The sequence below is a fragment of the Tachyglossus aculeatus genome, chromosome 21 (genome assembly GCF_015852505.1).
Source record: "Tachyglossus aculeatus isolate mTacAcu1 chromosome 21, mTacAcu1.pri, whole genome shotgun sequence".
Classification (NCBI taxonomy): domain Eukaryota; kingdom Metazoa; phylum Chordata; class Mammalia; order Monotremata; family Tachyglossidae; genus Tachyglossus; species Tachyglossus aculeatus.
In genome coordinates this window covers 21,629,930-21,654,758 of record NC_052086.1, presented here as the reverse complement: position 1 = coordinate 21,654,758, position 24,829 = coordinate 21,629,930, and the positions used below count along the sequence as shown (strand labels likewise).

At 46.0% G+C, this 24,829-nt stretch overlaps 1 protein-coding gene across 2 annotated transcripts in view; it reads right to left on the bottom strand.

Annotated features, from left to right (window-relative positions):
- TMEM116 (transmembrane protein 116) overlaps positions 1 to 24,829 on the bottom strand; it is a 55,232-nt gene that overhangs the window by 12,665 nt on the left and 17,738 nt on the right. For both annotated transcript variants that reach the window (XM_038763773.1, XM_038763771.1), the window contains exons 5-8: positions 17,684 to 17,788; positions 8,483 to 8,532; positions 3,889 to 3,972; positions 1,332 to 1,470 (exon numbers count right to left, since the gene is read on the bottom strand). In XM_038763773.1, coding sequence (XP_038619701.1) covers positions 1,332 to 1,470; positions 3,889 to 3,972; positions 8,483 to 8,532; positions 17,684 to 17,788 — 378 coding nt within the window. The remainder of the gene's footprint in view (positions 1 to 1,331; positions 1,471 to 3,888; positions 3,973 to 8,482; positions 8,533 to 17,683; positions 17,789 to 24,829) is intronic.

Here is a 24,829-nt window from a genome sequence, read left to right as displayed (position 1 = left end):
CCGCTTGAAAGTCACTTTACTACCCTGGGCCTCAGTTCCCTCACCTGTAAAATGGGGGTGAAGCCTGTGAGCCCCACGTGGGACAAGCTGATTCATTCAGTCATTCAATTCAGTCGTATTTATTGAGCGCTTACTGTGTGCAGAGCACTGGACTAAGCACTTGGGACGTACAAGTTGGCAACATAGAGAGCCGGTCCTACCCAACAGCGGGCTCACAGTCTAGAAGGGGAGGACAGACAACAACACATATTAACAACATAAAATAAATAGAATAAATACGTACAAGTAAAATAAATCTTAAGTCTTCTACGAGTCTATAAGTCTATAAATCTCCAAGTCTTCTCCAGCCTTGGAGAAGACGCCGGGGCTGTGAGAAGCAACACGGCCTAATGGATAGAGCACTGGACTGGGCATTAGAATGACATGGGTTCTAATCCCGGCTCCACCACTTGTCTGCTGTGTGACCTTGGGCAAGTCACTTAACTTCCCTGGGCCCCTGGTACCTTGCCTGTATAGTGGAGATTAAGCCGGTGAGCCCTATGTGAGACAGGGACTGCGTCCAATCCGATTACCTTGTATCTACTCCAGCGCTTAGTACAGTGCTCTGCACACAGTAAGCGCTCAATAAATACGATTGATTGATTGATTACAGCTCCTGGCACACAGTAAGAGCTTGACAAATACCACGAGACTCCAGCCGGAGCTTCGGGACTAGTTCATGAGGCAGGGCTGACCTAGAGAAGCGGCGTGCACGGGCTTGGGAGTCAGAGGTCACGGGTTCGAATCCCGGCTCGGCCAATTGTCAGCTGTGTGACTTTGGGCAAGTTACTTTACTTCTCTGGGCCTCAGTTCCCTCATCTGTAAAATGGGGATTAAGACTGTGAGCCCCACGTGGGACAGCCTGATCACCTTATATCCTCCCCAGCGCTTAGTACAGTGCTTTGCACATAGTAAGTGCTTAACAAATGCCATTCTTCTTCTTCTTCTTATTATTATTATTACTTGAAGGGGGCAGGCTGGGAGGAGGAGTGCAGGAGGAAGACAGACTGGCATAGCAGATAGAGCACGGGCCTGATAGACAGAAGTCATGGGTTCTAATCCCAGCTCTACCACCCATCTACTGTGTGACTTTGGGCAAGTCACTTCACTTCTCTGAGCCTCAGTTACCTTGTCTGTAAAATGGGGACTAAGACTCCGAGCCCTAGGTGGGACAGGGACCGTGTCCAACCTGATTTGCTTGTATCCACCCCAGCGCTTAGTACAGTGCCTGGCACACAGTAATCACTTAACAAATACCTAAGTATTAAGAGAAGCGGGAAGCTGGAACATACCAGGATAGTGAGGAAGCTGAACAGGAAGCTGACGAGCAAGGCGGCAAGGCTGTAGAAATATAAGGCACTGCAGACGTCGCCGCTGACGGCCGGCACCAGCTCAGCCATGGCCGGTGGCGGGGTGTGCATCAGGAGACACCTGAGGCGAACAGATGAGATGGGTGGGAAGTCAGCTCAGGTGCCGGCTTTTGAATCCACAAGACAGATGATAATATTAACAGATCTTTCTGCAGAGAGTGGCCTATCCCCTCGCCCCCTCCTACCTCACCTCCCTTCTGTCCTTCTCCAGCCCAGCCCGCACCCTCCGCTCCTCTGCCGCTAATCTCCTCACTGGGCCTCGTTCTCGCCTGTCCCGCCATCGACCCCCGGCCCACGTCCTCCCCCTGGCCTGGAATGCCCCCAATCCCTCTGCCCGTCCACCAAGCTAGCTCTCTTCCTCCCTTCAAGGCCCTACTGAGAGCTCACCTCCTCCAGGAGGCCTTCCCACACTGAGCCCCCTTCTTCCTCTCCCTCTCCATCCCCCCAGCCTTACCTCCTTCCCTTCCCCACTGCACCTGTATATATGTATATATCATCATCAATCGTATTTTTTGAGCACTTACTATGTGCAGAGCACTGTACTAAGCGCTTGGGAAGTACAAATTGGCAACACATAGAGACAGTCCCTACCCAACAGTGGGATGTTTGTACATATTTGTTACTCTATTTATTTATTTATTTTACTTGTACATATCTATTCTATTTATTTTATTTTGTTAGTATGTTTGGTTTTGTTCTCTGTCTCCCCCTTTTAGACTGTGAGCCCACTGTTGGGTAGGGACTGTCTCTATATGTTGCCAACTTGGACTTCCCAAGCGCTTAGTACAGTGCTCTGCACACAGTAAGCGCTCAAAAAATACGATTGATGATGATGATCCCCTCCCCGTCTTACCTCCTTCCCTTCCCCACAGCACCTGCATATATGTATACATGTTTGTACATATTTATTACTCTATTTATTTACTTATTTATTTTACTTGTACACATCTATTCTATTTATTTTATTTTGTTAATGTGTTTGGATTTGTTCCCTGTCTCCCCCTTCTAGACTGTGAGCCCACTGTTGGGTAGGGACCGTCTCTATGTGTTGCCAACTTGTACTTCCCAAGCGCTTAGTACAGTGCTCTGCACACAGTAAGCGCTCAATAAATATGATTGATTGATTGATTGATTTACTTGTACCAAGTGCTAGGCACAGTGCTCTGCACACAGTAAGTGCCATTAAATGCCATTGATTCACCGCCTCCAACCCTTGTCCTTCCCTTCTAGAGTCTCCTAAACTCTATTCCCTCTCTACACGCAGGTCCCTGCTTGTCCTGGCTAGACTCAAATGCAGTGTTTCCAGATCCCCAAATGAGGAAGCAGCATAAGAATCAGCATGGCTCAGTGAAAAGAGCATAGTCTTTGGAGTCAGAGGTCATGGGTTCAAATCCCGGCTCTGCCAATTGTCAGCTGTGTGACTTTGGGCAAATTGCTTAACTTCTCTGTGCCTCAGTTACCTCATCTGTAAAATGGGGGTTAAGACTGTGAGCCCCCTGTGGGACAACCTGATCACCCTGTAACCTCCCCAGTGCTTAGAACAGTGCTTTGCCCAGAGTAAGCGCTTAATAAGTGCCATCATTATTATTATTAGAATCTAGTGGACGGGAGTCAGAGGACCTGGATTCTAATCCTGGCTCTGCCCCTTGTCTGCTGTGTGACCTTGGGCAAGTCATTTCACTTCTCTGGGCCTCAGTTCCCTCATCAGTAAAGATTAAATCCTATTCATTATCATCATCATCATCATCAATCATATTTATTGAGCGCTTACTGTGTGCAGAGCACTGTACTAAGTGCTTGGGAAGTCCAAGTTGGCAACATATAGAGACAGTCCCTACCCAACAGTGGGCTCACAGTCTAAAAGGGGGAGACAGAGAACAAAACCAAACATATTAACAAAATAAAATAAATAGAATAGATATGTACAAGTAAAATAAATAAATAGAGTAATAAGTGTGTATTCCCTCCTTCTTAGACTGTGAGCCTCATCCTTCCCTTCCCCACAGCACCTGTATATATGTATATATGTTTGTACATATTCATTACTCTATTTATTTATTTATTTATTTATTTTACTTGTACATATCTATTCTGTTTATTTTGTTAGTATGTTTGGTTTTGTTCTCTGCCTCCCCCTTTTAGTCTGTGAGCCCACTGTTGGGTAGGGACTGTCTCTATATGTTGCCAATTTGTACTTCCCAAGTGCTTAGTACAGTGCTCTGCACATAGTAAGCGCTCAATAAATACGATTGATGATGATGATATGGAACAGGGATTGCATCCAAACTGATTATCTTGGATCTACCCCAATGTTTAGTACGGTGCTTGGCACAGAGTAAGCACTTAAGTACCATTTTAAAAGAAGCATCCAAAAAAAAAACCCTGTCCTGCCAAGGAGCAGAGGAGTCTGGGGATTAACGGGAATGTCCGGTTGACTGGGGATAGCTAGAGGGAGGGTGACGGGCAGATCTGTGCTTACCGATGGCTCTGGCTGAAGTTGAGGAAGCATTCGCTGGTGTTGCCCAGGCAGAACACGGGCACCATCAACAGCAGAGGGATCAGGCTGGAAGGAGAGAGCAGGAGACCCCCGTCCCAGACTATTTTGTTAGTATGTTTGGTTTTGTTCTCTGTCCCCCCCTTTTAGACTGTGAGCCCACTGTTGGGTAGGGACTGTCTCTATATGTTGCCAATTTGTACTTCCCAAGCGCTTAGTACAGTGCTCTGCACATAGTAAGCGCTCAATAAATACGATTGATGATGATGATGATGATTGATGACGACTCCCTGGTGGCAGCCAGTTACTTTTCTTTCCCCACCTTGAAAAGCACCCCGCGTCCCAACCCGGATCGACTTCTCCCAGGCCAGCGGCTGACAACTCCTCCAGCAGGGCTGGGAACCTGGTCTCTTGGAACCCAGGTCTCCCCAGGTCAAATGACCAATCTAGACAGCCCGTGGCTGAGGCAGCTCTGGTCCCCACTCAGCTGGACTCAGAGCCCCAGAGAAGGGAGTAATAATAATAATAATAATAATAATAATAATAATAATAATAATGGCATTTATTAAGCGCTTACTATATGCAAAGCACTGTTCTAAGCGCTGGGGAGGTTACAAGGTGATCAGGTTGTCCCACACGGGGCTCACAGTCTTCATCCCCATTTCACAGATGAGGTCACTGAGGCCCAGAGAAGTGAAGTGACTCGCCCAAAGTCACACAGCTGCCAAGTGGCGGAGCCGGGATTTGAACCCATGACCTCTGACTCCAAAGCCCGTGCTTTTTCCACTGAGCCACGCTGCTTCCCCAATCCAATCCAATCCATGGAACCAATCCATGAGGTTGCAAGCTCCCTGTGGGCAGGGATCTTGTCTACCAACTCTACTGTATTGTACTCTCCCACTCACTCAGTATAGTGCTCTGCCCACAGTAAATGCTCAATAAATACCATTAATTGATTGACTGGGAGACTGCCAATTATTCTGGTTTCCCCACGCTCCTCAGATTCAGAAATGACCCTGAATCAGAGGAAAAATGGCTTAATAATAATAATGGAATTTGTTAAGTGCTTACTATGTGCAAAGCACTGTTCTAAGCGCTGGGGGGATACAAGGTAATCAGGTTGTCCCGTGTGGGGCTCACAGTCCTAATCCCCATTTTGCAGATGAGGGAACTGAGGCTCAGAGAAGTTAAGTGACTTGCCCAAGGTCATACAGCAGACACGTGGCGGAGCCGGAATTTGAACCCATGACCTCCGACTCCAAAGCCCAGGCTCTTTCCCCTGAGTCACGCTGGAGCACAGGCCTGGGAGTCAGAAGGACCTGGGTTCTAATCCCGGCTTGGCCACGTGTCTGCTGGGTGACCTTGGGCAAATCGCTTCACTTCTCTGGGCCTCAATTCCCTCATCTGTAAAATGGGGATTAAGACTGTAAACCCCATGTGGGACATGGCCTGTGTCTAACATGAGTAATTTATATCAATCCCAGCACTTAGGACAGTGCTTGGCACAAGGTAAGAGCTTAACAAGTACCATTATATATATATAATATATTATTATTACACATTATATAATATATAATATAATATATAATATATACCATATATAATATGATGCATAATACATAATATAATATTTTGTTATAATTTATATTATATTTATGTAATATGATATAATATATAATATATATGTATAATATATAATATATATCATATATATTATATATCATATATATCATATATAATATATAATATATTATAATTATATAGTATAATATTATATATAATACAATACATAATATAACACATTATATAATATATTATAATTATATAGTATAATATTATATGTAATATAATACATAATATAATATATTACACAATATATTATATATTATACAATATAATATGATATAATAATATACTATAATAATATAATATAATATATAATATATTAATCAATCGTCAGTCGGGTTGGCCTCCTCACAGCCATTGCTGCTAGGGGCGATAAGGCCTTTCAGCCTGGGAGAAACCGCTTTTCATTCTGGACCCCCGAGTGGACCCTCATCCTCCAGATTGTAAGCTTGATGTGGGCAGGGAATGTGTCTAACAACTCTGTTATATTGTACTCTCCCAAGCACTTAGTACAGTGCTCTGCACATGGTAAGTGCTCAATAATTGCCACAGATGGATTGAGGTCTCTAGAAACAGAAGTCCTATCCTGAGCCCCACGGAATTTACGTACATAGCCGTATAACATGGCCTAGTTTATTTATTTATTCATTTATTTATGTTTTTTAAAGCGCTTAATATGTGCAAAGCACTGTTCTAAGCGCTGGGGAGGATACAAGGTGATTAAGTTGTCCCACATGGGGCTCACAGTCAATCCCCATTATACAGATGAGGGAGCTGAGGCTCAGAGAAGTTAAGTGACTTGCCCAAGGTCACACAGCAGACATGTGGTGGAGCCGGGATTCGAACCCCTGACCTCTGACTCCAAAGCCCGGGTTCCTTCCACTGAGCCACGCTGCTTCAGCGTGAAAGAGTATGTTAAGTTGAAAGAGCATGGGCTCGGGAGTCAGAGGATCTAAGTTCTAATCCTGTCTCTGCCACTTGCTTGTTGTGTGATCTTGGATCAGTCACATAACTTTCTTGGATAAGTCACGTACCTTCCCGGTGTCTCCTCATCAATCAATCAGTCAATTATATTTATTGAACACTTATTGTGAGCAGAGCACTGTACTAAGTGCTTGGGAGAATACAACAGAACAATATAACAGACACATTCCCTGCCCACAAAGAGCTTACAGTCTAGATGGGGAGATAGATATTAATATGAATAAATAAATTGCGGAGATGTCCTTAAGTGCTGTGGGGTGGGGGTGAGTAAAGGGAACAAGTCAGGGCGATACAGAACGGAGTGGGAAGAGAGGAAATGAGCCTTCAAAAAGGCTGTGAGGATGGGGAAAGTAATTATCTCGTCCCCCTCTCCATCCCCCCCATCTTACCGCCTTCCCTTCCCCACAGCACCTGTATATATGTATATATGTTTGTACATATTTATTACTCTATTTATTTTACTTGTACATATCTATTCTATTTATTTTATTTTGTTAGTATGTTTGGTTTTGTTCTCTGTCTCCCCCTTTTAGACTGTGAGCCCACTGTTTGGTAGGGACCGTCTCTGTATGTTGCCAACTTGTACTTCCCAAGCGCTTAGTACGGTGCTCTGCACACAGTAAGCACTCAGTAAATATGATTGATTGATTATGAAAAGGGAGTGTGTTCCAGGCCAGAGACACAACGTGGGTGAGAGACCAGAGGTGAGACAGACGAGATCGAAGTAAAGTGAGTAGGGGTTGAATACCTGCCCTCCCTTCTACTTGGGCTAGGAACCCCATGTGGAGCAGAGACTGTATCCAACCAGATTATCTTGTATCTACCCCAGTGCTTAGTACAGTGTTTGGCACATAGCAAGCACTTAAATACCACAATTATTATTATACATAAATTATTCATTTATATTAATGTCTGTTAATCAATCAATCAATCGTATTTATTGAGCGCTTACTATGTGCAGAGCACTGTACTAAGTGCTTGGGAAGTACAAATTGGCAACACATAGAGACAGTCCCTACCCAACAGTGGGCTCACAGTCTAAAAGTGGGAGACAGAGAACAGAACCAAACATACCAACAAAATAAAATAAATAGGATAGAAATGTACAAGTGAAATAAATAAATAAATAAATATTTATTTATAAATATCTGTTGCCCTGTCTATACTGTAAGCTTCTTGTGAGCAGGGTACACATCTACCAACACTGTTATACTGTATTCTCCCAAGCGCTTAGTTCAGTGCTCTGCACACAGTAAGCGCTCAATAAATATGATTGATTGATTGATTATGAAAAGGGAGTGTGTTCCAGGCCAGAGACACAACGTGGGTGAGAGGCCAGAGGTGAGACAGACGAGATCGAGGTAAAGTGAATAGGGGTTGAATACCTGCCCTCCCTTCTACTTGGGCTGGGAACCCCATGTGGAGCAGCGACTGTGTCCAACCAGATTATCTTGTATCTACCCCACTGCTTAGTACAGTGTTTGGCACATAGCAAGCACTTAAATACCACAATTATTATTATACATAAATTATTCATTTATATTGTCTGTTGCCCTGTCTATACTGTAAGCTTCTTGTGAGCAGGGTACACATCTACCAACATTGTTATACTGTATTCTCCCAAGCGCTTAGTTCAGTGCTCTGCACACAGTAAGCACTCAGTAAATACCATTGATTGATTTATTGAATTCCTCCATGGCAAGAACCAGCCCTTCCTGGCAGCAAACCTTGGCAAAGGCAACCTGTGGGCAATCTTGCTGGGTGATCTCCACAGCCCAGACCAACTCCTGAGATCTCTTCCAGGCTCCTCTGGCCTGCCCGTCTCTCACCCCTGCTCCGGGGCAGCCTCTGCTCTGGTCAAGCGCTTAGTACAGTGCTCTGCACACAGTAAGCACTCAGTAAATACAATTGATGATGATGATCACACCCAGCCCTTCCTCCCCAGCCCAGAAGCCCTGGCTCTTCTTACCTGGACAAAATCGTGGCTACTTTCCCCAGCCGGGAGGTGCAGGCCCACACCTGTGAGGATGGGAAAAAAAAACAAACAAATTATGGGGACCAGACTACCTTGATTTCTGCTTCCAGGAGAAGGGAAGAGGGGTCGGCCAGCCAGCAGGAGCTTCGGTTGAGACTAGTTCTGTCGGGGAGCCGTTTGTAAATACGATTGATTGATTGATTGTGGGGGCGAAGGGGAGAGATTGCAGCTCTGCTCCCTGGATACGTAGGAGACTCGGAGCATTCCTTTGAGCCGAAGGTAAAGGGATTCTGGAAACCAGGTCCCACCTGGATCCCCGGCTCACCCCATCAAATGATGATTGTGGTATTTGTTAAGCGCTTACTGTCACCCAGGACCCCCGATCCCACCACAACTCAGTCAATCGCATTTACTGAGAGCCTACTGTGTGCAAAGCACTGTATTAAGCACTTGGAAGAGTACAATACAACAATAAATACAGACTATAAATAAATACTTTATTTATTTTACTTGTACATATCTATTCTATTTATTTTATTTTGTTAGTATGTTTGGTTTTGTTCTCTGTCTTCCCCTTTTAGACTGTGAGCCCACTGTTGGGTAGGGACTGTCTCTATATGTTGCCAATTTGTACTTCCCAAGCGCTTAGTACAGTGCTCTGCACATAGTAAGCGCTCAATAAATACGATTGATGATGATGATGATGATACAGAATATAAATAAATACAATAAACAGACAGATTCCCTGCCCACATTAAGTTTACCGTATAGAGGGGGAGACAGACATCAATATGGACAGATATTAATAGACAGATATCAAGAGAGAAGCAGAATGGCTCATTGAAAAGAGCATGGGCTTTGGAGTCAGAGGTAATGGGTTCAAATCCTGTCTCTGCCAATTGTCAGCTGTGTGACTTTGAGCAAGTCACTTAACTTCTCTGTGCCTCAGTTACCTCATCTGTAAAATGGGGATGAAGACTTGTACATATCTATTCTATTTATTTTATTTTGTTAGTATGTTTGGTTTTGTTCTCTGTCTCCCCCTTTTAGACTGTGAGCCCACTGTTGGGTAGGGACTCTCTCTATATGTTGCCAACTTGCACTTCCCAAGCACTTAGTACAGTGCTCTGCACACAGTAAGCGCTCAATACAATTGATGATGATGACTGTGAGCCCCACGTGGGACAAGCTGATCACCTTGTATCCCCCCCCAGCGCTTAGAACAGTGCTTTGCAAATAGTAAGCACTTACCAAATACCATCAATATTATATGAGTAAATTATAGATATGTACATAAGTGCTGCGGGGCTGAGAGGAGGGGTGAATAAAGGGATCAAGTCAGGTGACACAAAAGGGAGTGGAAGAAGAGGAAAGGAGGGCTTAGTCGGGGAAGGGCTCTTGGAAAGATGTGTCTTCAACAAGGCTTTGAGGGTGGGGAGAGTAATTTTCTGTCGGATATGAGGAGGGATGGTATTCTGGGCCAGAGGCAGACAAGAGGTCAGCTGAGAGATAGATAAGATCGAGGTACAGTGAGAAGGTTAGCTTTAGAGGGGTGAAATGTGTGGGCCTGGGTGTCCGTGGGGAATTTAAACCACAGCGGCAGGTGGCTACCACAACTTTTAGAGAGTCAGCAAGCTCTGGCTGTGACTAGAATCCGGGTGACTTGGGTAGCTGCGCCCTGAGGCCTTTCCCGGTCATCACCTTTAACATTGGACTTGGGTGGACTTTGCGCTTTGTCCGTTATGCTGTTTTGGTATTTATATTATTTAATCTTTCCTTTTAAACCTGCCACCAAACACTTCCCTACCTCATTCGTAGATTATGATTGCCCGGAGGGCTAGAGATGGGGTCTAATTCTCATTGAATTCTCACTTTTCTTTTTCCCCAGAATGTAGTACAGTGCTGGGAGTAAATTCTATTTGTGCTATTAGCAAATGCTATTACTACTAACAATAGCTGCCCGAGGAAGAGCGTAGCTCAGTGGAAAGAGCACGGGCTTGGGAGTCAGAGGTCATGGGTTCTAATCCCAGCTCCACCACTTGGCAGCTGTGTGACTTTGGGAAAGTCACTTCACTTCTCTGGGCCTCAGTTACCTCATCGATAAAATGGGGATGAAAACCATGAGCCCCGCGTGGGACAACCCAGTTACCTTGTATGTACCCCGGTGCTTAGAACAGTGCTTTGGACATCTTGAGCACTTGACAAATGCCATTATTATTATTATTACTACTATTGTCCCTGATCACAGCAGAGGAGTGTGGCTGGGCAGAGTGGGAAAAAGCAGCTCCAGAATATAAAGTGCTGATTCTGACTCAAAATAAAACACCGTTTGTTGCTACAGATTTTAACTGGGAGTAGAGCAGGCCTTGAGAGAAAGATGCCTTTTTTCTACTGTGTTGTTTCCCTGGCAGCAGAGAAATGGGGTTTCCTCACAGAGCCAGCATTCCTGCTTCCTCCAGGACCTCTGCCTGTGGCAATTTGGACAGGGACCCTCCCATCCTACTTTCTAGAAGCCTGGAGCTTTTAGAAATTTTTAAATCCCATCAAGAATAAGTCTGTTTTACCCCATTCCCAAAATGACTCAACCCAGCTTGGGACCCAGGTGATCTGAAGCGCCTTCTGGGACCAAGAACACAGGGACTTCATGGAGGGGTTTCAGAGAGTCCAGGGTTTCAGAGAGCCAGGTCACTTAGTGATCCAAACCCCCACAGCAGACAGAAATAGGAACTCAGGTGTCAATCAATTGTATTTATTGAGCAAACGCTTAGTACGGTGCTCGGAACATACTAAGCACTCAATAAATACTACTGATTCATTGCTTACTTTGTGCAGACAGAAATAGGAACCCGTGTCAATTAAGCAATTGTATATATGTATATATGTATATATGGTTGTACATATTTATTACTCTATTTATTTATTTATTTATTTATTTTACTTGTACATTTCTATCCTACTTATTTTATTTTGTTGGTATGTTTGGTTCTGTTCTCTGTCTCCCCCTTTTAGACTGTGAGCCCACTGTTGGGTAGGGACTGTCTCTATGTGATGCCAATTTGTACTTCCCAAGCGCTTAGTACAGTGCTCTGCACATAGTAAGCGCTCAATAAATGCGATTGATTGATTGATTGATATTGGAGTGCTTCCTGAGTGCAGAGCACTATGAAGCCAGAAATAGGAATCCAGGTGTCAATTAATCAATTGTTTTTATCGAGTGATTACCCTCCCCCTTCTAGACTGTGAGCCCGTTGTTGGGTAGGAACTGTCTCTATATGTTGCCGATTTGTACTTCCCAAGTGCTTAGTACAGTGCTCTGCACACAGTAAGTGCTCAATAAATACGATTGAAAGAATGAATGTGTACAGAGCACTGTACAAAGTTTGTACTTCTCTCACACTCCTTCACTAGGCAACTGGGAAGTCACACCATGGAGCGAGCATTGCCCAGTGCCAGGTGAACAAGAGGGAATAGCCCAAAACCTCAGTCAGCCTTCCCTTCTGAACCAACCCCACAGGACAGCTGACCTCAGCATCATAACAATAATAATAATAATAATGATGATGGCATTTATTAAGTGCTTACTATGTGCCAAGCACTGTTCTAAGCACTGGGGAGGTTAACAAGGTGATCAGGTGGTCCCACGGGGGGCTCACAGTCTTCATCCCCATTTTACAGATGAGGTAACTGAGGCCCAGAGAAGTTAAGCGACTTGCCCACAGTTACACAGCTGATAAGTGGTGGAGCCGGGATTTAAACCCATGACCTCTGACTCCAAAGCCCGGGCTCTTTCCACTGAGCCACGCTGCTTCTCTATTGCTACTCTTGGGAGAGTACAATATAGCATCTGCCCAGTGCCCCCTCCCCACCATTCATTCATTAAATCGTATTTATTCATTCATTCATTCAATCAATCGTATTTATTGAGCGCTTACTGTGTGCAGAGCACTGTACTAAGCGCTTGGGAAGTACAAGTTGGCAACATATAGAGACGGTCCCTACCCAAACAGTGGGCTCACAGTCTAGAAGGGGGAGACAGACAACAAAACAAAACATATTAACAAAATAAAATAGAATAAATATGTACAAATACAATAGAGTAATAAATACGGACAAACGTATATACATATATACAGGTGCTGTGGGGAGGGGATGGAGGTAAGGCGGGGGGGATGGGAATAATAATGATGGCATTTATTAGGCGCTTACTATGTGCAAAGCACTGTTCCAAGCGCTGGGGAGGTTACGATCAATCAATCGTATTTATTGAGCGCTTACTGTGTGCAGAGCACTGTACTAAGCGCTTGGGAAGTCCAAGTCGGCAACATCTAGAGACGGTCCCTACCCAACAGTGGGCTCACAGTCGAGAAGGGGGAGACAGACAACAAAACAACACCTATTAACAAAATAAAATAAATAGAATAGTAAATATTCATTCATTCATTCAATCGTATTTTTTGAGCGCTTACTGTGTGCAGACCACTGTACTAAGCGCTTGGGAAGTCCAGGTTGGCAACATAGAGAGACGGTCCCTACCCAACAGTGGGCTCACGGTCTAGAAGGGGGAGACATTCATTCATTCATTCATTCATTCATTCAATCGTTACAAGGTGATCAGGTTGTCCCACAGGGAGCTCACAGTCTTTATCCCCATTTTACAGATTTATTGAGCACTTACTGTGTGCAGAGCACTGTACTAAGAGCTTGGGAGAGTACAATATAGCAATAAACAGACACATTCCCTGCCCATGATGAGCCTACAGTCTAGATGGGGAGAAAGACATTAATATAAATAAATTGTAGATATGCACCATCCTCCCAACCCACCCACTCCCACAGCCAGTCCTTCTCTTCCTCCACCCTGAACCCAGCCACTCCCCAGGATTCCTCCTCCAGAGAACATTTTGCTCCTGCAGAACAAGCACAGTAGGTTCTTTGGTGCCCACCCCATAGCCAAATTATTGGGCATAATATTAACGATAATGATGGTATTTGTTAAGCGCTTACTATGTGCAAAGCACTGTTCTAAGTGCTGGGGAGGCTACAAGGTGATCAGGTTGTCCCACGGGGAGCTCACAGTCTTAATCCCCATTTTACAGATGAGGTCACTGAGGCACAGAGAAGTGAAGTGACTTGCCCAGAGTCACACAGCTGACAGTTGGAGGAGCTGGGGTTTAAACCTTGGGCGGGGGGGGAGTTGGGGAGTGGTGAGGGGGGCCCTGTCTGGGGCTCAACCTTGGCACAAGGATCTGATCAAGGGAGGGTGGGGAGAAGAGAGGAGGCTCCTCAGTGGAAATCAATCAATCAATCGTATTTATTGAGCACTTACTGTGTGCAGAGCACTGTACTAAGCGCTTGGGAAGTACAAGTTGGCAACATACAGAGACAGTCCCTACCCAACAGTGGGCTCACAGTCTAAAAGGGGGAGACGGAGAACAAAACCAAACATACTAACAAAATAAAATAAATAGGTCATAGGTTCCAATCCCAGCTCCACCACTTGTCAGCTGTGTGACTCTGGGCAAGTCACTTCATTTCTCTGGGCCTCAGTTCCCTCATCTGTAAAAAAGGTGATGAAGACCGCGAGCCCCACGTGGGACAACCTGATCAGGTTGTGTTCCCCAGCACCTAGAACAGTGCTTGGCCCATAGTAAGCGCTTAATAAATGCCGACATTATTATTATTATTATTACTCCTGGATCTACCTGGAAGCAGTACGTGTCCCCATTGTACTAGGGATGGGCAAGGGGCAGAGCGGCCAGAGCCAGACCGGAGGCCGTACTTGAGCCGCTGGAGTGTTGGCTTTCCAAACTCTACAAATACGCTTTTCTGGGAACCCGTTCCTTTTTCTTTGGCTCCTAAGGGTCACATGCTGACTTGGCGGAAGTTTCCAGAAAGCAAATTATGTTGCTTCAACCCTCTTTGCTGGGCAAGGGTAGGAAGACGACCGGGGAGGGAAGCACATGATGATGATGATGATGATGAGGGCATTTGTTCATTCATTCATTCAATTCAATCGTATTTATTGAGCGCTTACTGTGTGCAGAGCACTGTACTAAGTGCTTGGGAAGTCCAAGTTGGCAACATATAGAAACGGTCCCTACCCAACAGCGGGCTCACACTCTAGAAGGGGGAGGCTGACTTGTTAAGCGCTTACTACACGCAAAGCACTGTTCTAAGCGCTGGGGGAGGGATACAAGGTGATCAGGTTGTCCCACGGGGGGCTCACAATCTTAATCCCCATTTTACAGATGAGGTAACTGAGGCTCAGAGAGGTTAAGTGACTTGCCCAAGGTCACACAGCGGACATGCGGCTGTGCATGAGCTTCAAGGCCCTGCTGAGAGCTTCAAGGCCCTGCTGAGAGCTCACCTCCTCCAGGAGGCCTTCCCAGACTGAGCCCCTTCCTTCCTTTCCCCCTCATCCCCCTCTCCATCCCCCTCATCTTACCTCCTTCCCTTCCCCACAGCACCTGTATATATGTATATATGTTTGTACATATTTATTACTCTATTTATTTATTTATTTATTTTATTTGTACATATCTATTCTATTTATTTAATTTTGTTAGTATGTTTGGTTTTGTTCTCTGTCTCCCCCTTTTAGACTGTGAGCCCACTGTCGGGTAGGGACTGTCTCTATATGTTGCCAATTTGTACTTCCCAAGCGCTTAGTACAGTGCTCTGCACATAGTAAGCGCTCAATAAATACGATTGATGATGATGATGATGATGCGGCAGAGTCGGGATGCGAGAGGCAAGGAAATGGGGAGAAAGCTCACAAGTGGAGGGGTAAGCAGTATAATCTAATGGAAAGAGCACGGGCCTGAAAGTCAAGGGAGTTTTTTTGTTAATGGCATTTGCTAAGCAATTATTATGTGGCAGGTGCTGTACTAAGCACTGGGGTAGATATAAACTAATCAGGTTGGACACAGTCCATATCCCAAGTGGGGCTCACAGTCTTAATCCTGATTTTACAGATGAGGTAACCGAGGCACAGAGAATGAAGTGACTTGCTCAAGGTTACCCTGCAGACAAGTGTGGCTCAGTGGAAAGGGCTTTGGAGTCAGAGGTTGTGGGTTCAAATCCCAGCTCCGCCGCTTGTCAGCTGTGTGACTTTGGGCAAGTCACTTCACTTCTCTGTGCCTCAGTTCCCTCATCTGTAAAATGGGGATTAAGACTGTGAGCCCCCTGAGGGAGAACCCGATCATCTTGTAACCTCCCCAGTGCTTAGAACCGTGCTTTGCACATAGTAAGCACTTAATAAATGCCATTAAAAAAAAAAAGTGGCGGGGCTGGGATTAGAACCCGGGTCCTTCCGGCTCCCAGGTCACATTCTATCCACTGGACCACGCTGCTTCTCTACTATTATTATCATTAGGGGTGAGCGGCCATCAGCACTTTCCTTCCAGACACACTCAATGCTCAGGTGGGAGCGATAGGGAAGACTGTCAGGGAAGTGGGTGGAAGAGCACCGAATGTATTTGGGGTGCGGCAGGCAAAGGTGGGGTGGTTGCAAGTTTCTGCTCCCATAAGCCACCTCCACTCTGGCTCAATCAATCAATCAATCGTATTTATTGAGCGCTTACTGTGTGCAGAGCACTGTACTAAGTGCTTGGGAAGTACAAGCTGGCAACATATAGAGACAGTCTCTACCCAACAGTGGGCTCACAGTCTAGAAGGGGGAGACAGAGAACAAAACTAAACATACTAACAAAATAAAATAAATAGAATAGATAGGTACAAGTAAAATAAATAAATAGAGTAATAAATACGTACAAACATATATACATATATACAGGTGCTGCGGGGAAGGGAAGGAGGTAAGGTGCGGGGGATGGAGAAGGGGACGAGGGGGAGAGGAAGGAAGGGGCTCAGTCTGGGAAGGCCTCCTGGAGGAGGTGAGCTCTCAGTAGAGCCTTGAAGGGAGGAAGAGAGCTAGCTTGGGGGATGGGCAGAGGGAGGGCATGGGCCGGGGGTCGATGGCAGGACAGGCGAGAACGAGGCACGGTGAGGAGATTAGCAGCAGAAGAGCGGAGGGTGCAGGCTGGGCTGGAGAAGGAGAGAAGGGAGGCTCAACTATTTCTGCCGTCCAGGGAAGCGCTAAGAAAAGTCCTCGGAGCCAAGGAAGAGCCTTCCCGAAGTTTTCTTACCTTCCAACTCAGACTTAGTTGTCCTCTAAGGACCATCTCTCCAGGCGGCCCAGCCAGGCCCAGGCAACAGAACTCAAGGTCCTGGCCCCGAGGCCACCAGAACTAAGATAGTGGCCACAGCCGCAACTATGGGGAGGGTCCTCAGTAGCTTCCCTCATCCTTTCGCACCCTGTTCCCCTGGGATCCAGTACTTGTTCAGGTCCTTGTTGGGTTCTGAGGCTGTGAATTGTGTATTTGGCCTTATCTTTTATGTTGCGGTCGTGGGTTCTAATCCCCACTCTGCCACTTATCAGCTGTGTGACCTTGGACAAGTCACTTCACTTCTCTGGGCCTCAGTGACCTCATCTGTAAAATGGGGATGAAGGCTGTGGGCCCCACGTCGGACAACCTGATTATTTTGTATCTACCCCATTCGTTCATTCATTCAATCATATTTATTGAGTGCTTACTGTGTGCAGAACACTGTACTAACCGCTTGGAAGACGGTCCCTACCCAACAACGGGCTCACAGTCTAGAAGGGGGAGACAGACAACAAAACTAAACATGTATACAGGTTAATCCTCTCCCCAGCTCATATTCATAGGAGGGTCATGTCTAATTCCCCACCCTGTACTCTTTCTCCATGCTTAGCACAGTGCTCTGCACAGAGGAAGCACTTAATATTCATTCATTCGTTCATTCAATCATATTCATTGAGCACTTATTGTGTGCAGAGCACTGTACTAAGCATTTCGGAAAGTACCATACAATAAACAGTGACATTCCCCACCCGCAATGAGCTTGCAGTCAAGGGGTCGGGGGGGAGGCAGATATCAATAAGAATAAATACAATTACAGATATGTACTACTATTAATGTGGGCTTACCCCCTCAACAGGCCTCAGGCCAACTAGAGATTTTATAGCCTGAATTTGAGGCAAGGGAGAAGCTTCAGCTCCTGGAAATCCCATCCCCTTGATACCCCAGGCTCAAAATGAGATATTCCCCCCACTCTTCCCCGCCCCAGCCCATCCAGCCAACCGTGTCCCACCAGTCCGAGCACACTCACCTGTGGGGTTGAGCTGTACACATTCTGGCTGTATCTCGTCTTCAGGTCCATGTACAAATACCAAGTGTAGTTGACGGTGTACAGAAAGGAGGAGATGTAGAATATCTGGAAAAGAAAGCAATCATCATCAATCGTATTTATTGAGCGCTTACTGTGTGCAGAGCACTGTACTAAGCGCTTGGGAAGTACAAGTTGGCAACATATAGAGACGGTCCCTACCCAACAGTGGTCAGCAGGTCAAGAGTGGCTCCTACGTTGTCCTGCGGCTCAGTGGAAAGAGCCCGGGCTTTGGAGTCGGAGGTCATAGGTTCCAATCCCGGCTCCACCACTTGTCAGCTGTGTGACTCTGGTGAAGTCACTTAATTTCTCTGGGCCTCAGTTCCCTCATCTGTAAAAAGGTGATGAAGACCGCGAGCTCCCCAGTGGGGCAACCTGATCACCTTGTGTTCCCCAGCACTTAGAACAGTGCTTGGCCCATAGTAAGCGCTTAATAAATGCCATCATTATTATTATTATTACTCCTGGACTTCTCAGGCTGGGCCTTGTGGCGGCACCCTACTTTCTGGGCTCAGGAGAGGAGCTTCGCCAGGATCCCTGGCTTGGACAACTTGGGACTCAGCCCTCCGCTGACTCAGCCTTCATAGGGACTCCTTGTCATAATCCCCCACATTATCCCTTCCCTTCCTCAATAAATGCGACTGACTGATTTCCGCCCAGGGCAATCCATCTATCAATCAATCAATCCCCCTTTTAGACTGTGAGCCCACTGCTGGGTAGGGACTGTCCCTATATGTTACCAACTTGTACTTCCCAAGCGCTTGGTACAGTGCTCTGCACACAGTAAGCGCTCAATAAATACGATTGATGATGATGATGATGATAATTATTGAGCGCTGACTGTGTGCGGATCAACGTACTAAACACTTGGGAGAGCACAATAGACTGTGAGCTCATCATGGGCAGGGAATATCACTGTTTATTGTTGTATTGCACTTTCCCAAGGCTAGTACACTGCTCTGAACACAGTAAGGCCTTAATAAATATGCCTGAATGAATGAATACAATAGAATAGGGTCGGTAGACACTTTTCTGCACACAACGAGCTTGCAGTCTAGGAGCAACTGCCCAGGGCTGTCATGAGAGGTGCCTTAGGTGTATCTACCCCGGCACTTAGAACAGTGCTTGGTACATAGTATAAATACCACAACAACAAATACAACAAATTTGGGGCTCCACCAGCTACCCAATGCAGCCACACAGTACCAGTTCTCTCCTCTTCCACCTTCCCCTCCTCTCCCACCATGATGATCCTGGTCTAGGCTACTATCAGGAGGGTGACAGAAATCAAAACAGCGCAGAGCTTTGCCAATCTGTCAATCAACGACACTTATTGCCACTGCAGAGAGCCACACTCTGCCCCTGTCTGGAATCCCGGGTGCTGTTTTAGTCGCCACGTCTTGGGAATCAATCAGTGGTATTTATTGAGCACACACTATGTACAGAGCTCTGTACTAAGTTCTTGGGAGAGTACAACAGAGTTAGAAGGCACGTTCCCTGCCCATATCGGAGCACATACTATGTACAGAGCACTGTACTAAGTTCTTGGGAGAGTACAGAGTTAGAAGACGCGTTCCCTGCCCATATCGGACTTACAGTCTAGAGGGGAGGAAGGAAAGACTCCACTGGAGATCAATCAATCAATCAATGCAAGATAGCCAGGTAGGGAGAAGCTTTCTGATGAGGGCAGACTGAAAAGGGTAGAGCTACTCAGTCTGGAAAGATGAAGACTGAGAAAGAGGAACACGACTGAAGTTTTCCAGATTATGAGGGTTCGAACACCCCTTGTGCCCATGGGTTCTAACCTTGGTTCCACCACATGTCTGCTGTGTGACCATGGACGAGTCGCTTTACTTCTCTGTGCCTGTTACCTCAGCTGTAAAATGGGGATTAAGACTGTGAGCCCCATATGGGACAGAGACTGCGTCCAACCCAATTTGCTTGTATACACCCCAGTGCTTAGTACAGAGTTTGGCACATAATAAGTGTTTAACAACTACCACAATTCATATTATTATCATCATTCCCACCTAGTACTTTATTTACTCTTCTGGCCAGATGCTGAAACAGCCTCCCTGCCTCCAGCCTCTCCCCTCTTCCATCTATCATCTCTGCTGCATTTCACTCTCCTCCTCCCAGATCTCTAGGGTCTGGCCATTGCTGCCATACGAAACAAAAACTCCTAACAGCTTAAGTTTCTATCCTTAATCCGACTCCTTGCTTCTCAGAAGGAAAAGTTGTCAGTCAGTCAGTCGTATTTATCGAGCACTTACTGTATACAGAGCACTGTACTAAGCGCTTTGGAGAGTATGATATAACAATATTACAGACAAAGCCCCTGCCCACAATGAGCTTACAGTCTAGAGGGGGACACAGATATTAATAAAAATAAATTACAGATGTGTACGTAAGCACTGTGGTCCATTTGCCCAACTATTAATCAATCAATCAGTGGTTTTTATTGAGCTGTTACCATGCTGAGCATTGTACCAGTGTGGTTTAGTGGAAGGAACACGTACCTGGGAGTCAGAGGACCTGAGTTCTAATCCCGGCTCCGCCAATTGTCAGCTGTGTGACTTTGGGCAAGTCACTTAACTCCTCTGTGCCTCAGTTACCTCATCTGTAACATGGGGATTCAGACTGTGAGCCCCCTTTGGGATGACCTGATCACCTTGTAACCTCCCAAGCGCTTAGAACAGTGCTTTGCACATAGTAAGTGCTTAATAAGTGTCAATATTATTATTATCTCTTGCCTGCTATAGGACTATGGGTAAGTCGCTTCACTTCTCTTTCCCTAAGTTGCCTCATCTGCAAAATAGGGATCCAATAATTGTTCTCCCTCCTACTTAAACTGTGAGCCCCATGTGGGACCTGATTATCTTGTACCTTACCCAAGCACTCAGTACAGTGCTTGGCACCTAGTAAGTGCTTAATGAACACCACAATAATAATAATTATTATTCCTGGTAGAAAAGGTGGGAGGGCACACTGGGCCAAGGGCGGCCGATGGCCTCTCTGTTTGTCTTTCTGATGCTGGTCCAGGCTGGAGGAGACAGGGGTCGATCCCAGCAGCCCTGCCTTGCCCCTGGCAGTCAACTGGAGAAAAGCTCGGGGGGATTCTCTGGTTACTGGACATATTTTTTTTGTGGGGGGGCACACACTGGGAGGGAAGGGGTAGAAGGAAAGAGATTCCCAAATTTTATTGGAAAAAGAAAAACTCCACTAAACCTTAAGAAAGTCCCAGGATCACAAGGCTGAAAGGGCCCTACCAGAAGTTCCCTAGTCCATCCCGCTGCCTCTGAGGCAGGATCGTATTCCAATGCTCCTGGATGAATCTGCTCATTCCACATCGGGCAAACAATCCATCAAATCAGTCAATCGATGGTATTTACTGACTGCTTACTTTCTGTAGGGCAGTCACCTCCAGGAACCGAGTCCTGGGGAAATGGGAAAGAGCATGGCATAGCGGATAGAGGATGGGCCTGGGTGTCAGAAAGTACTTCCCAAGCGCTTAGTACAGTGCTCTGCACACAGTAAGCGCTCAATAAATACGATTGATGATGATGATGATGATGATGGGTTCTAATCCTGACTCCTCCACTTGTCTACTGTATGGCCTTGGGCAAGTCATCTCAATTCTCTGCGCCTTGGTTATCTTATCTGTAAAATGAGGATTTTACTGTGAGCCCCACGTGGGACAGGGACAGTGTACAACCCAATTTGCTTGTATCCATCCCAATGCTTAATACAGAGCCTGGCCCATAGTAAGCGCTTAGCAAATACCATTATTATTATCATCATTAATAAGGATGGATCTGGCTTAAATGAAACCATGAAAGCATGGAGGTCCAAAATAATAGACATTTCTGCTTCCTTCCTCCCTCATTCCCAGCCTTTCCTCCCTGTCTTCTGCCTATCCTCATTACAGGCAATTCGCAGCCCTAAGGGATAGCCAACTGTCTAGGGTCTAATCAGGGTTTGCCAAGTCATTAGGGCCTAATTGGGGAGAGAGCCCTGTGTGTGCGTGACAGGATGTCACATAACCATGGCAGGCAGCCTCCAGAAGCCTGCAGGCTACAGGGGTGTGGGGGAAAGGGGAGGAGAGGAGCACTGCTTTGGGGTGGAATAGGGGTAGGGGGCATGGCAGAACATAGTCTTTCCTGCCATGGACCTTTAATAATCGTAACTATGGTATTTATTTAAGCGCTTACTATATTTCATTCAGTCGTATTTATTGAGCGCTTACTTTTTGCAGAGCACTGAACTAAGTGCTTGGGAAGTACAATTCAGCAGCAGAGACCATCCCTGCCCCCAACGGGCTCACAGTCTAGAAGCGGGGAGTACTTTACTGTCTCCCCCTTTTAGACTGTGAGCCCACTGTTGGGTAGGGACTGTCTCTATATGTTGCCAACTTGGACTTCCCAAGAGCTTAGTGCAGTGCTCTGCACACAGTAAGCGCTCCATAAATGCGATTGATTGATTGATTGATTTACTAAGCACTGTACTAAGCACTGGGGTAGGTGTAAGGTAATAAGTTCCCAAATAGTTCTCACAGTTACAGTGTCAATCAGTGGTATTCATTCATTCATTCATTCAATCATATTTATTGAGTGCTTACTTTGTGCAGAGCACTGTACTAAGCGCTTGGGAAGTCCAAGTTGGCAACATATAGAGACAGTCCCTACCCAACAGTGGGCTCACAGTCTAGAAGGGGGAGACAAACAACAAAACAAAACATTCATTCATTCAATTGTAGTTATTTGAGCACTTACTGTGTGCAGAACACTGTACTAAGCGCTTGGGAAGTACAAGTTCATTCATTCATTCATTCAATCGTATTTATTGAGCACTTACTGTGTGCAGAGCACTGTACTAAGCGCTTGGGAAGTCCAAGTAGGCAACATATAGAGACGGTCCTTACCCAAATTTATTGAGCACTTACTCTGTGCAGAGCACTGTACTAAGAGCTCGGGAGAGTACCCTATATCAGAATTGGCTTCAAGGCTGTCCATCACCTTGCCCCCTCCTACCTCACCTCCCTTCTGTCCTTCTCCAGCCCAGCCCGCACCCTCGGCTCCTCCGCCCTAATCTCCTCACCGTACCTCGTTCTCACCTGTCCTGCTGTGGACCCCCGGCCCACGTCATCCCCGTGGCCTGGAACGCCCTCCCTCCGCACATCCGCCAAGCTAGCTCTCTTCCTCCCTTCAAAGCCCTACTGAGAGCTCACCTCCTCCAGGAGGCCTTCCCAGACTGAACCCCCTTTTTCCTCTCCTCCTTCCCATCATTCATTCAATCGTATTTATTGAGCGTTTACTGTGTGCAGAACACTGTACTAAGTGCTTGGGAAGTACCCCCCTGCCCTACCTCCTTCCCCTCCCCACAGCACTTGTATATATTTATATAGATTTATTACTCTATTTATTTTACCTGTACATATTTACTATTCTATTTATTTTATTAATGATGTGTATACAGCTATAATTCTGTTAATTCTGATGATATTGACACCTGTCTACTTGTTTTGTTCTCTGTCTCCCCCTTCTAGACTGTGAGCCCGTTGTTGGGTAGGGACCGTCTCTATATGTTGCCAACTTGTACCTCCCAAGTGCTTAGTACAGTGCTCTGCACACACTAAGCACTCAATAAATATGACTGAATGACAGAAACATTCCCTGCCCACAGTGAGCTTACAGTGTTGGTGGTCCATCTTGTGGATTATTCAGCCTCTAGTTTCTCCTCCTCTCCCTCCTACCTGGCTCTGGACCCTTTCCCCAGTCATCAGTAAAAACAGGAGCTCAAGAGTGGATTTGTACATTTTGCCTGTGGGCAGTTCTGGCTTTCTGGAGGAGAAGGATGATACCAGTGGCTAAAATAAAGATGCTGGATAATCTGTGGATTTTAGTGAATCCTACTCTCCCTGTCCCAACTTTACTGGATAACTGAGAGCCCTGCAGCAATGGATCTCAAAGCTTTGCTATCATTACCAGCATCATAATAACAATAATAATAGTAACAATGTTACTCAAACTTTTACTCTGTACAAACCACTGTACTATGCGCTGGGGTAGATACAATACAATTCGATCAGACACAGCCCCTGACCCACGTGGGACAGTGCAAAGGGAGGGAACAGATATTCAGTCCCCGTTTTACAGATGAGGAAACTGAGGCCCAGAGAAGTTGTGCCTTTCCCAAGGTCCCCAGCAGGTAATAATAATTATGGTACTTGTTAAGTGCTTACTATGTGCCAAGCACTATTCTAAGCACTAGGGTAGATACAAGTGAATCAGGTTGGAAACAGTCCCTGCCCCGCATGAGGCTCACACTGCTTCGTGAGAAGTAGCATGGCATAGTGGATAGAGCACAGGCCTGGTAGTAGGAAGGTCATGGACACTAATCTCTGCTCCATCACTTGTCTGCTGTGTGGCCTTGGGCAAATTACTTCCCTTCTCTGGGCCTCAGTTACCTCATTTGTAAAACGGAGATTCATTCATTCATTCAGTAGTAGTTATTGAGCGCTTACTTTGTGCAGAGCACCGTACTAAGCGCTTGGGAAGTGCAAGTTGGCAACATATAGAGACGGGTCCCTACCCAACAACAGTCTAGAAGGGGGACACAGGCAACAAAACAAAACAAAACATGTATACAGGTGTCAAGTCATCAGAATAAATAGAGATAACGCTAGATGCACATCATTAACTAATAGAATAGTAAATATGTACAAGTAAAATAAATAGGGTAATAAATCTGTACAAGCATATATACAGGTGCTGTGGGGAGGGGAAGGAGGTAGGGCGGGGGGGGATGAGGAGGGGGAGAGGAAAGAGGGGGGTCAGTCTGGGAAGGCCTCCTGGAGGAGGTGAGCTCTCAGTAGGGCTTTGAAGGGAGGAAGAGAGCTAGCTTGGTGGATGTGCGGAGGGAGGCCGAGAACGAGGCCCATTGAGGAGGTTAGCGGCAGAGGAGTGGAGGGTGCGGGCTGGGCTGGAGAAGGAAAGAAGGGAGGTGAGGTTGAGACTGTGAGCCCCACATGGAACAGGGACTGTGTCTAACTAACTAGATTTGCTTGTATCTATCCCAGCACTTAATACA